Source organism: Gavialis gangeticus, unplaced genomic scaffold, assembly GCF_001723915.1.
Source record: "Gavialis gangeticus isolate Ggan-Ray unplaced genomic scaffold, GavGan_comp1, whole genome shotgun sequence".
Taxonomy (NCBI): Eukaryota; Metazoa; Chordata; order Crocodylia; family Gavialidae; genus Gavialis; species Gavialis gangeticus.
Genome location: NW_017729016.1, coordinates 19,405,448 through 19,420,828, shown reverse-complemented (window position 1 = coordinate 19,420,828; position 15,381 = coordinate 19,405,448). Strand labels below are relative to the sequence as shown.

General features: G+C 50.7%; 1 protein-coding gene across 1 annotated transcript in view; it reads left to right on the top strand.

The window, feature by feature from the left end:
- Positions 1 to 15,381, top strand: part of RADIL (Rap associating with DIL domain) — a 57,401-nt gene that overhangs the window by 31,787 nt on the left and 10,233 nt on the right. Inside the window, exons 5-8 of the mRNA XM_019512980.1 lie at positions 393 to 430; positions 4,567 to 4,727; positions 8,548 to 8,660; positions 12,732 to 12,969. Coding sequence (XP_019368525.1) covers positions 393 to 430; positions 4,567 to 4,727; positions 8,548 to 8,660; positions 12,732 to 12,969 — 550 coding nt within the window. The remainder of the gene's footprint in view (positions 1 to 392; positions 431 to 4,566; positions 4,728 to 8,547; positions 8,661 to 12,731; positions 12,970 to 15,381) is intronic.

Genomic DNA, 15,381 nt, shown 5'->3' with positions numbered 1-15,381 from the left:
TCTAGGGGACTGCATAGCTTTGGTCTCACTCTCGCTCTTCCTTTCCCGGCAGTGTAAAGTCTCGCGATCTTAGCAACTCCAGGCGGCCCAGTGCGATGGCATTTTTTCCTGTCCTTTTTTGTTCTGGGTCTACAGGACAGCGGCTGTGGCTAGAGGCTGGGCCTGGAGCAAGCCTGCCACAGTCACTTTCAGGCTAACTTTTGGCATGAGGCAGAAGGAAAAAAGCCCTGCTGTAGTTAAAGTTTTTCGTGCCAGCGAAGCCCAGCGCAGACAGCGCAGCCTGGAGAGGCCTGGCAGATACCCGCAGAGTCCCATCTCATCCACCCCCTGCTGATGTTCTCATATTCTTGGGGGCTTGTTGTTTATTTGCTTTTTTTTATTTTTGACCGTAGGAGAAAACCAAGGAGCTGGCCGAGAAGCAGTCCCAGCAGTAAGTGTGCCTCACTACTTGCCCTGCCTTCCTTATGGACAGAAGCTCTCCCCAGGGGGAGACATTGCCTTGGGAAGGACCAAGAGAGAAGTCACATAACCAGTCAGAAGCCAAGGCAGCATGCATGCACTGCTAGGGGTCACCCGAGACCCAGACAGTCAGGGCTTATGTGCTTATACAGCCCTTAGGTGAAGGTAGGTTGTCCAGTCCCCAGCACTGAATGGGCTAATTGCCTTTACTCCTCCACATATTTATTCCAGATAGGCCACCCCAAGACCCACTGCCCCACTTTTCCTGCTGTCCCCAGCGCTCTCTTCTCGATATCAAAGGAGCTCGGTCGGTAAATGAATGCTCCGAAATCCTGATTCAGCACAGTTGTGTTTTCCCACTCGCTGCCGTTTGTTTAATTCTTGCGAGCAGGCTGTCTCTGAGTGGCCGTGCCAGCTACCACGGGCACCTGGGAAGCCAGCCAGACCCTGCCAGCTCTGCAGGCTGATAATACTCTCTCTCCATTGCGACGAGCAAGATCTTCAGAGGTGACTAGTCATCTGGGGTGGCTCAGTCTTCTGGGGGTGCAACTTGTGACACCTGAGAAACAGTCAAATCCTTGTACAGTAGCTCAGGGTTGGATACCGCAAAAGAGCTCCCCCAAGCTGAGTCTCATCGGTAACCCTCAGCAGGCCTTGTGCCTGTTGATTTGGCTTCATTGGCCACATCCATGTGTGCGTAGATTTTTGGTTCCCTGGGGACAAGTAGCAGTGGCATACCTTGTGCCGCTGCTACTTGTTCCCGGGGAATGCCCATGCCGCATGTGGTTTGGTGCATGGCAAATTACCCCCAGTGGGGTAGAGGAGGCTGGGCCACCACTGGGCTGGTCCCAGCAGCCTTACCTGGGGTTGTGGGGCTGCAGCAGTGGCAATTCTGCCATGCAGAGCTTGGCCAGCAGCTGCAATGTGGCTCTGGGTGGCCCAGCTCCATTTTTTAGCGGTGTGTACTGCCTGTGCATGTGCTACTTCACTTTTTTTTTTCCCATGGATATCCAGAGGTCAAAATACCCCTCAGAAACAAACAAGCAGAGCAGTGCACACATAGGCAGTGCTTCCTTGTAGCACAGAGAACATCCGAATGCACGGTATGTGGCACTGCAGACGTGTTTGTGGCCCCACGTACCACATAGTCGTGCTTGTCCAGACATGGCCATTGTGTTCAGAGCCAGTGTGTCATGTAGGTGCCACACTAGCTTGCTCAGGTGCTGCTAGCGGTGCAGATGACCCATGACCCAAATGCCTGAGTATTCACTCAGTTCCTCGGGTAGGTTTTGCAGCCCGTGTTGAGTTCTGGGCTGCCACAGCAGGACTGCTCCTGGCTTCAGGATAGCTCAGGTGCGTCTACACTGCAAGGCAATCCTGGCAACAACTGCTTTGCAGATGTGCCCTCCAAACCAGAGGAGATTGCACCAGGGAATGATGTGAGGTCAAAACTATCCAGGGGGACCAAAGAAGGGGTTGGGGAGGACCCAAAGAGCTCCTGCTGGGACTTAAACCCAGAGGTTCCTGGCTAGAGGGTCATGGCCATCTGCCATATTTAAGGTCAGGAAGGAATATTACTTCATGGTCACATTGGTACAGACTAGGGGTGGTTTTGTCTTTCTTTCTAGCAGGGGGCATGGCCTCTACCTGGGATCTCTTGAGCATATATTAACAACCTTCACAGTAGCAGGACTGGCTGCCATCGTCCCCCTGCATTACCTATGGCAGTTTTGGGGGGTATATCTTGTGTTGTGTCAGGTTTAATAGTAGTTTTACTAAGAGGTTAGATTATGAATTTGGATAGGATGGTTTGGATAGGAATGAACCTGTCTCAGGCACGGGTTGGACTAGATGTGACCTCTGGAGCTCCCTTCCAGCTCTGCTTTTCTACGATTGTCTGCTAACCAACAAGGAAAGGAGGCAGAAACAGAAAATGTGAGTTCAAGGATACTGACTTCTCTCTTTCCTCACGGGTTTGCAGCTCCCAGCGAGGCTAATGGCAACGTATCTAATTCTGCAAAATGTCCGTGACTGGAGCATCCTGGCAGCTGCAGAGCCGCAGGTGCACTTCAATGGGGCCTGGCAGTCCAGTGACCCTAGGTGAAAGTGTGCACGATTCAGGGCTGTGCGCTAGGGGATTTCATGCAGGTGAGGCACTGAGGGCCATTGCAAACTGCAATGTGATCTGGATAAACAGACCCATCCCTGGAAGATGGGGAGCCCAGGCGTCTCTGTTACAGCCTGCGCAGAGGGGATGGTTTGTGGTGCTGTGCTGCATGAGTGCTCCTGTCCAAAGCCCACTTTTTCAGTGACTTGTAACATTCCCCAGAAATAGCTTGGGAGGGGGAATTTCTCCAAGCTTTTTCCTAAGCAAATTTTTTTAATAAAGCGTTCGGAAAAATGTTGTCCAGCCATTTCTGAGTTGCTGCAGCAGGAAAAAGTGGTTCACGAGTTAAGAAATTTTCCAGATGCTGATTTTTTTTTTTTAGCCTTTGGATCACTCAAAGGGCTGGATTTTAAGCATGCAGCCTTGGCACAGGCTGTGCATAGTTCTTAGGGAGGGACGGGGCTTTGCTGTGACGGCTTTAATGTTATCACATGTGATTAATAAATGCAATGAAGCCATATGATAACACTCAGCTTCACCCTTTAAAACCAGTGGGTTGAATACACCAGGAGGAGTAAAGTTCTCTATATCCAGGCTGTGGCCTATAGGCAGGGGCAGCATGTGAGAAACTTGCCCTGCTGCTGTCCCTGCCAGACCCAGTGCAGAATGAAGGTTTCTCATTGGCATTAAATGTTCATGCTAAATCCCAGAGCACCAAAAGTATCCTGCTCTGCATTTTCAATGCTGTAGAAGGGGCCGGTCCCCAAGTATTGTCAGCTCCCTTTGACTCAGGCCATCAGGCTCAGGGCCAAAGGGCTGAAATAAGCATTCAATCCAAGTCTTTGCTTGTCAGTCGTTCGCAGCGGGCAGGCTCCTTCAGTGCCCTTGAGACCCATCGATGGAGGAGGTGGACATTCCCATTCGGGAGGGGCGTGGGGCAAGATTGCCACAAGGCACCCTCCTGCTCATTACCCTAGGACACATCTGCACTGCTGCAGCTGGCATTGGTTTTGAACACTGGTGGAAATTATCCCAGGGTCCTGAGCACGCAGACATGCAACTCCCCCAGGGTAGCTGTACACGGTAAATGGCTGGTGCTGTACCTTAATACTAGGTGGAAGCAAAGCAAGGCAGGGCCTATTGGCCTTGGTATAAGCTGCAAACAGATGACTCCTTTACTAGCAGAACTCACATGGGAGAGGGGGGAGTTTTATCCCTGGGTTTTTGAGGCATGATTCTAGACTTTGAGAAATTATCCCAGCGTTGGGGGTTCTGCCATTTGTCCATTCCTTGCTAAGCAGGTGTAAAGTCTTGCTGTACTGGCATTAACATGTTTGTCCATCCAGGCCCTAGGAAGAAGGGATTACAATGCCCTTGGATGGATGAAGAAATCGTAGCAGCACTGTTAATGCATAAAAACCCAAGGAGCTCTTGGCACCTTCCACCTCAATGGAGGCTGTGGCTGCCCAGTACTTCCCTAGAAGTGTCCAGCCCCTGAGGCTAAGGCAGTAGGAAGAAGGGGCCCACCCAGACACCCAGTGCTGGATCTCCAGATCTGCTGGATTTCCAGGGGCTTGGGGGAGCAGCTATCCTGCTGGTATTGTGTAGGCCCATCTCTTGCAGAGGCAGCAGCAGTTTCGCAGCGCACCTCGAGACCCCTGGGAAACCTAACTGCTGGGTTTGCTTTTTAAGTATGGAACTGGCTAGTGCTGGGGACAGTTTATGATTGTAAAGCTGCTGAGAATATTGTTGGGGGAAGGTATGTGATGGGTGAGTCCATGCCGCTGGCACACTGGAGCCCCAGCTGCTGTATCCATTATAGTGTGGGACAGTAGTGATTAAAATATTCCCGCTGGGAGTATCCTGCATTGCCGGCCTCTCAGAGAGGCAGAGGCACAGACCTTTCTCATGGCCAGGCCCCAGTGCGCACAGCAAGATTGACTCTGCTGCTCTGCCTTGATGGTGTCTGAAACCCTTCTCTTGCCTCTCTGTCTCACCAGCCAGGATCCTGCATCCCTGTCGCACTTCACAATCGGAGACCTGGTCCCGGACCTGCAGCATGTTCTCTTCTGGATGTCCAACTCCATCGAGCTACTGTACTTCATCCAGCAGAAATCCCCCGTCTATATCCAGAGCATGGAGGAGGAGATGGATGTCAAGGGTAGGACTCATACTCCTTCCTGCCAGTACACCTCTATGGTATAAATCTTCCTACCTGCTCCCTTTATCCCCTTAATACTGACACCCAAGGATATTTTTATCATGACATGTTGGGATATTAGAATCCGGAGGAGAGCAACCAAGTGTCAGATGAAGTGTGGCTGCCAGAGACCCGCTAGGTGTAGACACTGCCAGTACGTAGACAGTTGTTCCCTCCTCCACTCATGCCTTCATGCTTTTCTCTGCCCCTGCCTCAGTCAGTGTTTCTATTCTCCAGTCTCTTCCTCTCATTCTTTTTTTTATCTTTGTTTCTCGGTGGAGGTTTCACCCACTAAGGGCTGCCAAGACTCTAGATCCCGCTTAAAATCATTTATTAACAGAAGACTGTTTTCTATCAGGAAGAGAAACCTTGGTGGTGCTTATGGGGGTAGGTCTCTGATTTTCAGGAGGTCTCTAGCCTGTGCTGAATTTAAAGCCTGGTTCAGAGCACAGAAAATCCCCTTTTAAACAGACAGGGGAAAAGCAGGGTAATTGGGTAGGTGTCTTCCCACTGCTTCTAAAACAAAATCTGCTCACTGTGGAAAGTCAAACCTCATTCCCTCCTCTTGCTATCAGTAACCTAACAAACCTCAGGTCAGACCTGGGAGCAGAAAGCAGAGCAGCAGATCGGGCAGGGGAAGAGGATCAGAGTGCCTCTTGAGGAGGGTGCAGGGCTAGTTTGTGGCACATCTGCCAAAAACGTTGGCACCCATTCAGCTAGATGTTCTCAATGTCCCCTTCTGGCCTTGGTTGTTAACCAATGGGCTGATGAGAGATCCCAACCCAGGCCATACCTAGATGCTGCTCAGTCTCAAGAAGCTCAAAAGTTCACCTGCCCAGGGTGGGAGTCTCAGCATCCAGGAAGGCTGCTTTATACCAGTACTGTGACACCAACATGATTCGGGTACATGTTTGTAAATAAAAGCCCTATGATCGGTCTCCTATTTTATAGAGTCGAATCATCCCAGAGTGACTGGATGACCTGGGTGCCTCCAAACAGGCACCAGGTCCAGAAGCTTTGGGAATTTTAACACCAATGAATCTTAATGTGAAAATGTTGCACCAGAAAGGTCTTTTCTTTTAAAATGACTATTTCATTACTCCTCAGTTTAGACAGTTCCGGTCAATGGGTGACTGAGCAGAAACTGATACCATGTCACTTAAGAGCGGAGACAGAGCAGTTGAAGCCAATGGTTTGGGAGTGCCCATTAAGCCAAAACTGGCTGGCACACTATTTACCAAGAGCTTCCCAGCGCCTTGTGGGGTGCTCAGATGAAGCGGGCTCATCATCTGTGGAGCTGCATGAGGAGAGAAAACCCCACACAAGTGGCTGGAGGCGACTTGGCTGCAGTCATTCAGAAAGCAGGACAGATAGTCTGGGCCGGAGGAGACCTGAGCACGTTCAGGACAGTGAGGAATCCAGTTTATACACAGGCTTCAGAAGAGCTCTGCAGTGCATCTTTAAAGCCCTGGCTGAAGCCTTCTTTCATTGTACATGAGCATAAAGATTTACCAGCTTGCCTGACTTTTTCAGGGCTCTTGTGGCTTCTCTTTATTTTCCCATTTGAAACCCTGCAATAGCATATTCCCTCATGCCTTGCTTCACTTCAAATGGCAGCAGAAGATGAGCACCAGGACCCATATGTTGATAGGAGATATCCTTTTTGATGTCCGTTTTGCAAAGCTCAGTTGCCTCTCTTCGGATATGGCTGTACTGACTGTCCCCACTTAGAAAACCTGGATTCATGGTGTTGCTTTTTAGCCACAAGCAAAGTAAATGCGGTGGTCTTTTTCCACTCAGGAGTGGGAATTTGCTCACATCACATAGCCTGTTCACCAGTCCTCAGCTTGTGGCTTGCAGACAACAGGTTTACAATGCCCTCTGCTGCTTTTTGAGGCCATGGGAAATGAATGAGGATGTTGCCCTTGATTAGGGGATGGGGAAGATTGGAGAGTACTGCTTTACTCAGTGAAGTGCAACAGCCCATCTTGGCACTAAATAGACCAGGGTAAGTGGTAGATCCGGACTCAGGTGAGCTGGCAGAGCTGTGAGAGGGTCCCCTGATTAGAATAGCAGTGTGCTGTTGCAGCCCAGGCTCGAGCTGCTGTTAGCAGAGCTGCATGCAAAAGTTTGCAAAGCACCGGTCCATGCAGCATGCAGACAGAAACAACCCTGCTAGCTTCTTGCTTATCCAAGCCTTTTCAATTCACCTCCCAAATGACCCCTGGGATCTTTCACTAGCGGCCCTGACTCGTGGGACATACAGTCAGGTCCCGTCATGGAATTTCCTTCCCTCTCCCTCCACGTCAGGGAAGCCCAGGGGTGAAGGGTTTTGGCAAAGCTCTTGAAGGCTTCTCTTTTGTTCCAAAACACAGGCCTTTCAGAAAGCCCTGCATCCAGCTGCACAGATATTTCAGCAAACCGGGCTGCAAATCATAACTGAAATCCAAGTGGCTCAAGAAGGCAAATGCTAGTCTATAGGGGAAGTGTTCCCCCTCCCACCTCTTCAACCTCTCATCACCTAGAAATACAACCAGTGCGTGTTTACCTGCAACTGCTACGGCAGACACCTGTGCTTGAGATCTGCCTTTGAGCTTGGCTCGTAAAGCCCCAAAGAGGTGCAGCATCTTAAGGAAACTGAAAAGGGAATAAAAAAACATGGCACTGGTGTTTCCAGCTCCCAGCATGATGTTGGTAATGGCTTCCCAGCCACTATGGAAAGGCACCAATGTGGGCCTAAGTTGCCCAGTTGTGTTACCCTTTGGAGAAGAAGTGAGTGAGGGACAGGCTGATTGTCGCACTGGTGGTAACAGGCAGAGAGGGAAAGAGAGTGCGAACTAAACTCTTCAATTGGAGAGACCTCGGTGGCTGGACAGACAGCTTTGGACATTCGGTTTTCATCCATGGCACAAACACAAGAGGTACAGTATAGGCAATGGCTTTTCTCATGGAGAGAGGTGGACTGCCAGCACTTTGTGCCGTCCATGGCTGTCCACTGAAACATCACCGCTGACCAGCCTCAGGTGGGAATGGCTTCTGTTTCTCAGTCTCTGTCTTCAAGAGCCATCTTGGATTGTCTCTCCTTTCTTAATGTCAAGTCAGGTAATGTCCCTCTTGGGTTATCTTCACAAGTGCAGTGGGAATGTCAAGCAGCCAGTTGGTGCGATGAAAGAAGTACCTCGCCACTTGCTTTTGGCATTTGGGAGTGGCTGTCGGTAATGACACAGGCTCCTCCATGGCACCTCCTCGAAACAGCCCTTGCTGTTAGAAACGAGAGAGCAGTGAGAGGTCAGCTTCAAACTGGGGTCTGATCACTGCTACCGTGCTGTGTTAAGTGAGAGTTCAGTGGCTTCTCTAGCACCTTCGCTCTAAGGATCTTGATACATTTCGTTGATATTAATGGACTAAGTCTGACATCCTTCCTGCAAGGTCAGCAATTGTAACTATCCCCACTTTACTGAGACTGCGATTAGCCCAAGCATCCATTGGCCAAAGCGCGTTGTCCGCTGATGTTGTCCAAAGTCAATGAAAAGGCTGGAAATAGAACCCAGAGACCTTGTTCCTAATCCCACGTTGCAACCCCTATGTAGGCTTTCTTTGCAGTAACAAGCCAGTGACCATTTAGTACGTGTCAATGAAGTTGATGGGATGGGGCCCTTGCAGGAAATGCAGTATTATACTCTCAGTTTCAATGAGACTGTCCTTCCACTGACAGAGCAGAGCCAAGGGGAGTCTGGTGGTCTTGGCTCTGCTGCATTGAATTGCTGTCTTTTCCCATTAGGTTCAAAGGAGTCTCTGTTCTCTTCGACCATCACAGCCAGCGAGGAAGCCATGACAGTGCTGGAGGAAGTGATCATGTATACATTTCAGCAGTGTGTCTACTATATCTCCAAGGTATGGGCACCCCATCTTCTTTCCCTCCGTCCTCTAACATACTTTATCCCAAAGGAAGGAGCCAGGTGAGGAAAGGAGTAGAGCAGGGGTGGGCAAAATGCGGCCCGCCAGGCCAGTCTGGCTGGCCCACAGGGCTCCTCAACGTTTTAGAAAATTAATATTTATCTGCCTCTGACTGCCTGTCATATGGTCCTCGATGGCTTGCCAAAATTCAGTAAGTGGCCCTCCACCCAAAATAATTGCCCTTCCCTGGAATAGAGTGACAGCACTGTGCTTTGCTGGATGTGAAGGGGATGTGAGTAGGGAAAAGACCCCAGTCAGGTAGGCCAAAACCAGACCATCAGATAACAACATCTTGTGTCCATTATTGCTGTTGGCTGAATAGGAACTGGTGATCTCGAAGTAAAAGACTGGGAGTGAAACCCTGGACCCACTGAAGTTAATGAGAGTCTTGTATCTAGGTCCCTTTGCTAAGCCCCTGGACAGTCGCTTTCGCTTTCTAGTAATTGCATATTTATATACCAGAAGTTTTAAAATGTGCACCAGAGGGATACAAATTTCAATAGATATTTGGTCTATTCATGGTCTACAAGAATATACCGAATACCCTGAGCAGTAGGGCACAGTTCAAAGGAGAGCAAGTGAAAGGGAACTCAGTCATTCTTGTCTTTCCATTGCCACTAAAAACCAAAGCAGAATTAGCTCCATGGGTTGATTTTTTAAATGTGTAGTCAATCTTGTGTGCTCTTTCACACGTGTTATTTAGTTATGGTTATTTATTTCATAGATTTCATAGACATCAGGGCTGGAAGGGACCTCGGAAGATCGTCGAGTCCTGCCCCCTGCCCCAGGGGCAGGAAGTCAGCTGGGATCAAAGGATCCCAGCAAGATAAACATCCAGTTGACTATTATAGGAGTCTAGAGTAGGTGCTTGCATCACCTCTGAAAGCAGTCTGTTCCAGGCCTTGTTACAGTGTTTATAAGGCTTCAAGCAAGGTTTGGGTCAGGCTGTTGTAGGCACAGTGTGAACCCATAAGCGGTTTCCAGGTTGTAGCTGTATTGGTCTAAAGGAAAAAGCAGTCAGGACTCACAGTAGAGATGATATCTTTTATTAGACCAGCAAGATTTTTGCAAAAAAAATTCTTTAATTGCAAGCTTTCGGGCACAAACTTTCATTTCTACCTAGGAGAACTTTTACAGCCTTTTCTCCAATGCCTGATGAAGGATGTTTGTGCCCAAAAGCTTGCAATTAAAGACCTTTTTTTGCAAAAATCTTGTTGGTTTAATAAAAGATATCATCTCTACTACGAATCCTGATTACCTTAACACATAAGAGGGACACTTATGACTCCCAAAAGCTTAGGACTGGAATAGTTAAATCCAGCAAAGGGAGAAAAGAATTGTTATCTGTAGTTTTGCTGGTGGGAAACTGAGTCACAAAAGGACTACCTGGATTACCATGGCTCTGTGGAGAGTTTGTGCACTGGAGCTAGCCAGGCTGAAGCTTTCATGCTGGGTACATGCCCTGTAAAAGGAGAAGAGGCTGTGAGCTTTCTGAACTGCCAGTGACCACCCTCATTTCCAAGCAGTGTTTCCAGTGGTGTTAGGGCAGAAGCTACTAGGTTTTGCAAAATAGGAGATTTGCTTTTAATTTCTGAGATCCAGGAAGGTCATTCAGGTTCCTTGCCATGTGCTGCACAATTTGATACCTCGAAGTTGCCAGTTCAAATCCAGCCTGAGTCCAGGGTGACAGGTAAGACGTGAGGATGAACTCCATGGAGGACTGGGAAGGGCTGGCGTGTTGTAGATCTTCCTGTAATTTCTGCCTGCAAGCTTTACCTTGCCCTCCTACACCCCTGTGGTGTAACAAGTTATCCCTGTGGGACAGACACCTCTCAGGACCCTCTGCTGAGGGCCACATAATCTAGATGGGCAGCAGGCTGGGCGTGTTTATTAAAACCAGGTGTTTTGCAGTGGAGGATGGATGGGTGAAGGCCCCCTTGGCCCCATTGCAGTGCCAGACTGAGTGAGTCCTCAAGGGCTAACCCTAGCACTGTCTGTAAGGTGGGTGTCCGCAGGTGTGGATGTGTTGGCAAAGGTACAGGGTCACTTGCAGGATCCAAGCTCAGTCTCTGAGTTAGCTATGTAGCTGATAGATATTCCGCTGAAGCGCTCTGGTTTTGATCACAGTGCAGGGAAGGTACGAGGTGAGGATGGTACCTTTCCCTGCATGGCCTTGGGCTTGGAAACTGCAGCACGGGGTGCAAGAAGCCAGGAGGAAGTGACTAGTCCTGGAAAAATGCAAGGCTCTTCACCTTGGGAGGAAAAACCTGCAGCATCCTTATAGGCTTGGCTGTGTTACGCTGGCTAGCACCATGGACAAGAGAGACTTGGGGGTCAGGATTGACCACAAGATGAACATGAGCCTGCAATGCGATGCTGCAGCTAGTACAGTGAGCAAAATGCTGGCTTGCATCCATAGATGCTTCTCAAGCAAATCCTGGGACATCACTCTCCCCTTGTACTCGGCCGCAGCTGGAATACTGCATCCAGTTTTGGGCTCCACAACTCAAAAAGGATGTGGAGATGCTTGAGAGAGTGCAGAGAAGAGCCACACATATGATCAGAGGTCAGGAAAACAGACCTTACGACGACAGGCTGAGAGCCATGGGGCTCTTTAGCCTGGAAAAGCGCAGGCTCAGGGGTGATCTGATGGCCACCTATAAGTTTATCAGGGGTGACCACCAGTATCTGGGGGAACGTCTGTTCACCAGAGCGCCCCAAGGGATGACGAGGTTGAACGGTCATAAACTACTGCAAGACCGTTTCAGGCTGAACATAAGGAAGAATTTCTTTTCTGTCCGAGCGCCCAAGGTCTGGAACAGCCTGCCATCGGTGGTGGTTCAAGCACCTACATTGAACACCTTCAAGAGTAAATCTGGATGTTCATCTTGCTGGGACCCTATGATCCCTGCTGACTTCCTGCCCCTGGGGCGGGGGGTTGGACTCAATGATCTTCCGAGATCCCTTCCAGCCCTGATATCTATGAAATCTATGAAATCATTAGAAAGCGTTGCTGGGGAAGCTCCTCCAGCCCTCCTCGACCTGTCTGTGATTTGTACAGTAACCACCCTGGGCATAATGACTCAGTTCACGGGTGTGATGGAAAGGCTCCCTCTGGCCTCTCTCTTTTTGGCTGCTGGAGTGAGCCATTGGCAGAGGTGCCCAGGCAGGAGTGCTGAACAGAGTGTGCAGTGTGCGCTGGGAGAAAGGCTGCTTGTGTCTGCAGGGCGGGGACCTGTTCCCATCCACAGAGACGTTCAACTCACCCAATGACTCTGCCTTTCCCCAGCTTCGCCTGCCAACAGCAGGGACTCGGCCTCATGCTGGGAAGGGGCAAATTCTCTCCCAGGTTCGATTTGCAGCTATTTCCTTTCTGTGGAAAGGTCTGTGTGCTATTCCAGCAGATTCATCCTCCCTTGGATGGGCTGACATTTCTCTTGGCTTCTCCCGGTTGCTGGCTTAGCAGGAACGCTGACGGGACACTCTCCCTCTTTCATTTGAACACAGGAGAGGGCTCTGGTTGGACGCTGCTCTTCTCTGATCCTCGTTTACGTAAAGGAAAGGGACTTTAATTGGCTGCTGTTTTGGCTTCTACCTCTTTATTCTCCCAGGTGTCTGGGGCCTCCTGTTTCCCCATGTGGATGCACTGCCCTGGCATGTTCTCTCTGCTCAGCATCTCCAGTGGTTTGTGTCTGATGTGGCACTTGCCCACTAAAAGAGAGACCAGTTTACCGATTAACTCTGGGTAGGGTATTATATTCATGTGAGGGACTGGTTGGTACAGATGTGCAGGTAGCAAAAGGTGAGACTGGGAGGGAACTGGAAATACCCCTCCTTGTTGGAGAGCCGCAGGGTTTGACCACGTGTTATGGGAACACCGAAGAGGGTGGTTTGAAGACCTGGTAGGTCATGTCTTGGCCCTCTTGCCAACGCAGAAGGGCCTCCCACATTGAATCTCCAGCTTTTTGAATCACAGGCCTGTGTATTTCTCATTTCCTCCCCATCCAGTCTTTGTATGTCTCTCTCCCCGGCCTTCTGGAGTGTAACCCCTTCCAGAATGAGGGCCGGGAAGGCTGGCAGGGATTGCCTCAGCTGCCTGAGGAGATCTGCAGAGTTGCGTTGATTTACCAGGAGACGCTAGACTTGCTTCACCAGTACGAGGTGCACCCCGAGATCGCTTCTCAGATGTTTGCCTACCTCTTCTTCTTTTCCAACACGCTGCTCTTCAATCACCTGATGGACAAAGGTGAGACCCTCTCAGGCTGGGGCGGTTGTCCCAGGGGTTACAGATGTTCGCAGCGTCTACACTAGCCTCTGCCCAAGGGGGAGACATGTGGGAGGAACAGGTGTGCTTTGAAAACATTTTTGTGTCTATTCATTAAATAAAGAGACCAGAGCTATTGGGCTCTGCAGTGTAGCCAGCCAGGCTGTGAGCAAAGGATCAGCCACGTGGAGGGTGGGATGTGCTTTCTACAGGGGCTAAGGTTGCCTTAAGACCCATTCGAAGCTCCCAAGTCCTTCGTTTAGCCAATGTCAGCAGAGCATGTGGTGCCTCGATATCTCTGAGCTCTGCTAGGGTCCATGTGCTAAGACTAGAAGAGTGTGTTAGGGAAGGAGACCCTGCCAGGCTGGTAGAAAGGGGGGCTGGAGCATGGGTGAAGGCTTGATTGTGATAAACCAAGCAAGGGCCCAGCCCCAGGGGTCTTCCTCACTCCACTTCCTTGGGCTCCCACTGACTTCATAGATCATAATTTGTGTGTGATGTTGGCTCTGATAAAGACTTGGCTCAGTTTGGTCTCTCTTCCTTGGTTTGACTCTCCCTTCCCATTTGCTAGCTTGCTCACACCTGCTGCCTTCACTGAGGACACTCCCTTAGCCCCTTACTAATGGCATGGATGGCTGCAGTAATCCCATTTCTCATGGTGATGTGCTCAGACTCCTGTAGCTCTCCCCTCAGTTAAGGGACTCCCCCTTTGCGCTCTCACCCCAAGACCGGAGAAAGGCCTGCCGTTCTCTTAACAAGCACAGGTAGGAGACCACGGGGGTAGGAGACTTTGTTCCCTGGAGCATCCTGAATAAGAAAAAAATGGCGATGGGCTTTTAAATGGCAGAGAAAATTGGCTTGTGAATGCATCCTAATTGCCACAGGCTTCCTGTCAAACTATCTGCACAAGCTCATTAGTGCCAGGTGTGTTATCGCTAGTGCCAAATGCATTAATAGCAGGAGGATGCCTGAGGAATTAACCTGCTTTTCCCATTCATCCTTGTCACCGCTGCAGCCTTTGTCTTGTCAGGCTCTGCTCCCTGCACAGAGCTGCACCGGGCAGCAACAAGCAGGGGAGGGAGCCACCAGGTTTTCCTGCTGACAGTCCACCCGGTCAAGAGCTCCAGGGGCAGGGAGGGATGTTGAGCTGGGTTCAAGGTGACCTCCAGGTTGGAAACTTCTTTGGGCTTTTCAATGGGTAGTTTCAGGGTGGGTCTTGCTTGGCCTCCAGCATGCCAGGCTTCCCGTCCCTGTGCAGCAGAGCGCACGCTTACGCCCCACAGAGAGCACCTCAGCCTCCACCGATTTATCTAGTTTTTATGACCATTGAGCAGTGGCTGTTTCACTTGAGCTGTGTTTCTTGCAGGCTTTCAGATGCCTCCATGTCCAGCTGGTGTTGGCTCATGGCCTGTGATTCAACCCAGGCCATGCAGTGGGGCTCTGATCTATGATGGGGGATCCTCAGGCTACCTCCTCCTATTGAAGCCCATGGCAAGATGACTCTGGGTCAGGCCTGGCAGTACAGGATCACCTAACACCCCCAGCAGTGCTGGGCTCCTGGTGTGCCCATGGTGGGCTGGTGTGCCTCCCAGCCTGCAAGGGTGAGAGCTAGCACTGGGGCCGAGTCAGTAGGAGAGGATCAGGGTGTGGGTCAGGGCCAGAGCCCCGTCACTCCAGCTCATGCCTTCCTCCTGTGAGTGGGCACTGGCTCCATCCTGGCCTGCTGGAGAGCAACTCGGTGCTGCAGCTCTTTCTTGCAGCCAAAGGCCAGCTCCCTGCCCTCCCCTGTGCCTTTGGGCCTGCAGCAGGGTGCCTGGCTCACTGCCTGTTGAGGAAGGCATTAGTTTTTGGAGGCTGTTTTCTGTATGTGAGAGCTGATCAGAGCCTGGGACAGCCGGGCATCATGGTGCCACACTTTGTGCCATGCCCCAGCTCCTCTTTTCTCTGTGCCTCGTGGGGAAAGGGCCCTCCAGGATGGATACACTGGAAGTAGTAGCAGCTGAACTTCATGACTTACAGGCTCCGGAGACAAGCATTATGTCTGTGACAGGCCAGGGACAGGCACCACCCTTATTCTGTCAGCCCTAGGAGCTGGGATTAGCTGGGTGCAGCTTGGGGGTTTGGCCGACAGCAAGCTTGGGTCAGTGCCTAGCGGACCGGCAGGAAGCTGGTGCTAGCAGGATGAGGGCAGGGCTGGAAGGGGCTGCTTGGTTCCAGGGTTCGCTGACATCCCCTGCAGGGATCCCTGCTGCAGGCCTGGAGAAAGCAGGCTTTGGCCATGATGGCCTCTTGCCTACCTGGTGCACCTGTCCCAGGTAACACAGAGATGGTATTTGTCGTCTGGCCCCTGTAGCGCTGTGCGTGTTGCCTTGCCTGATGCAAGGAGCCTGTTCC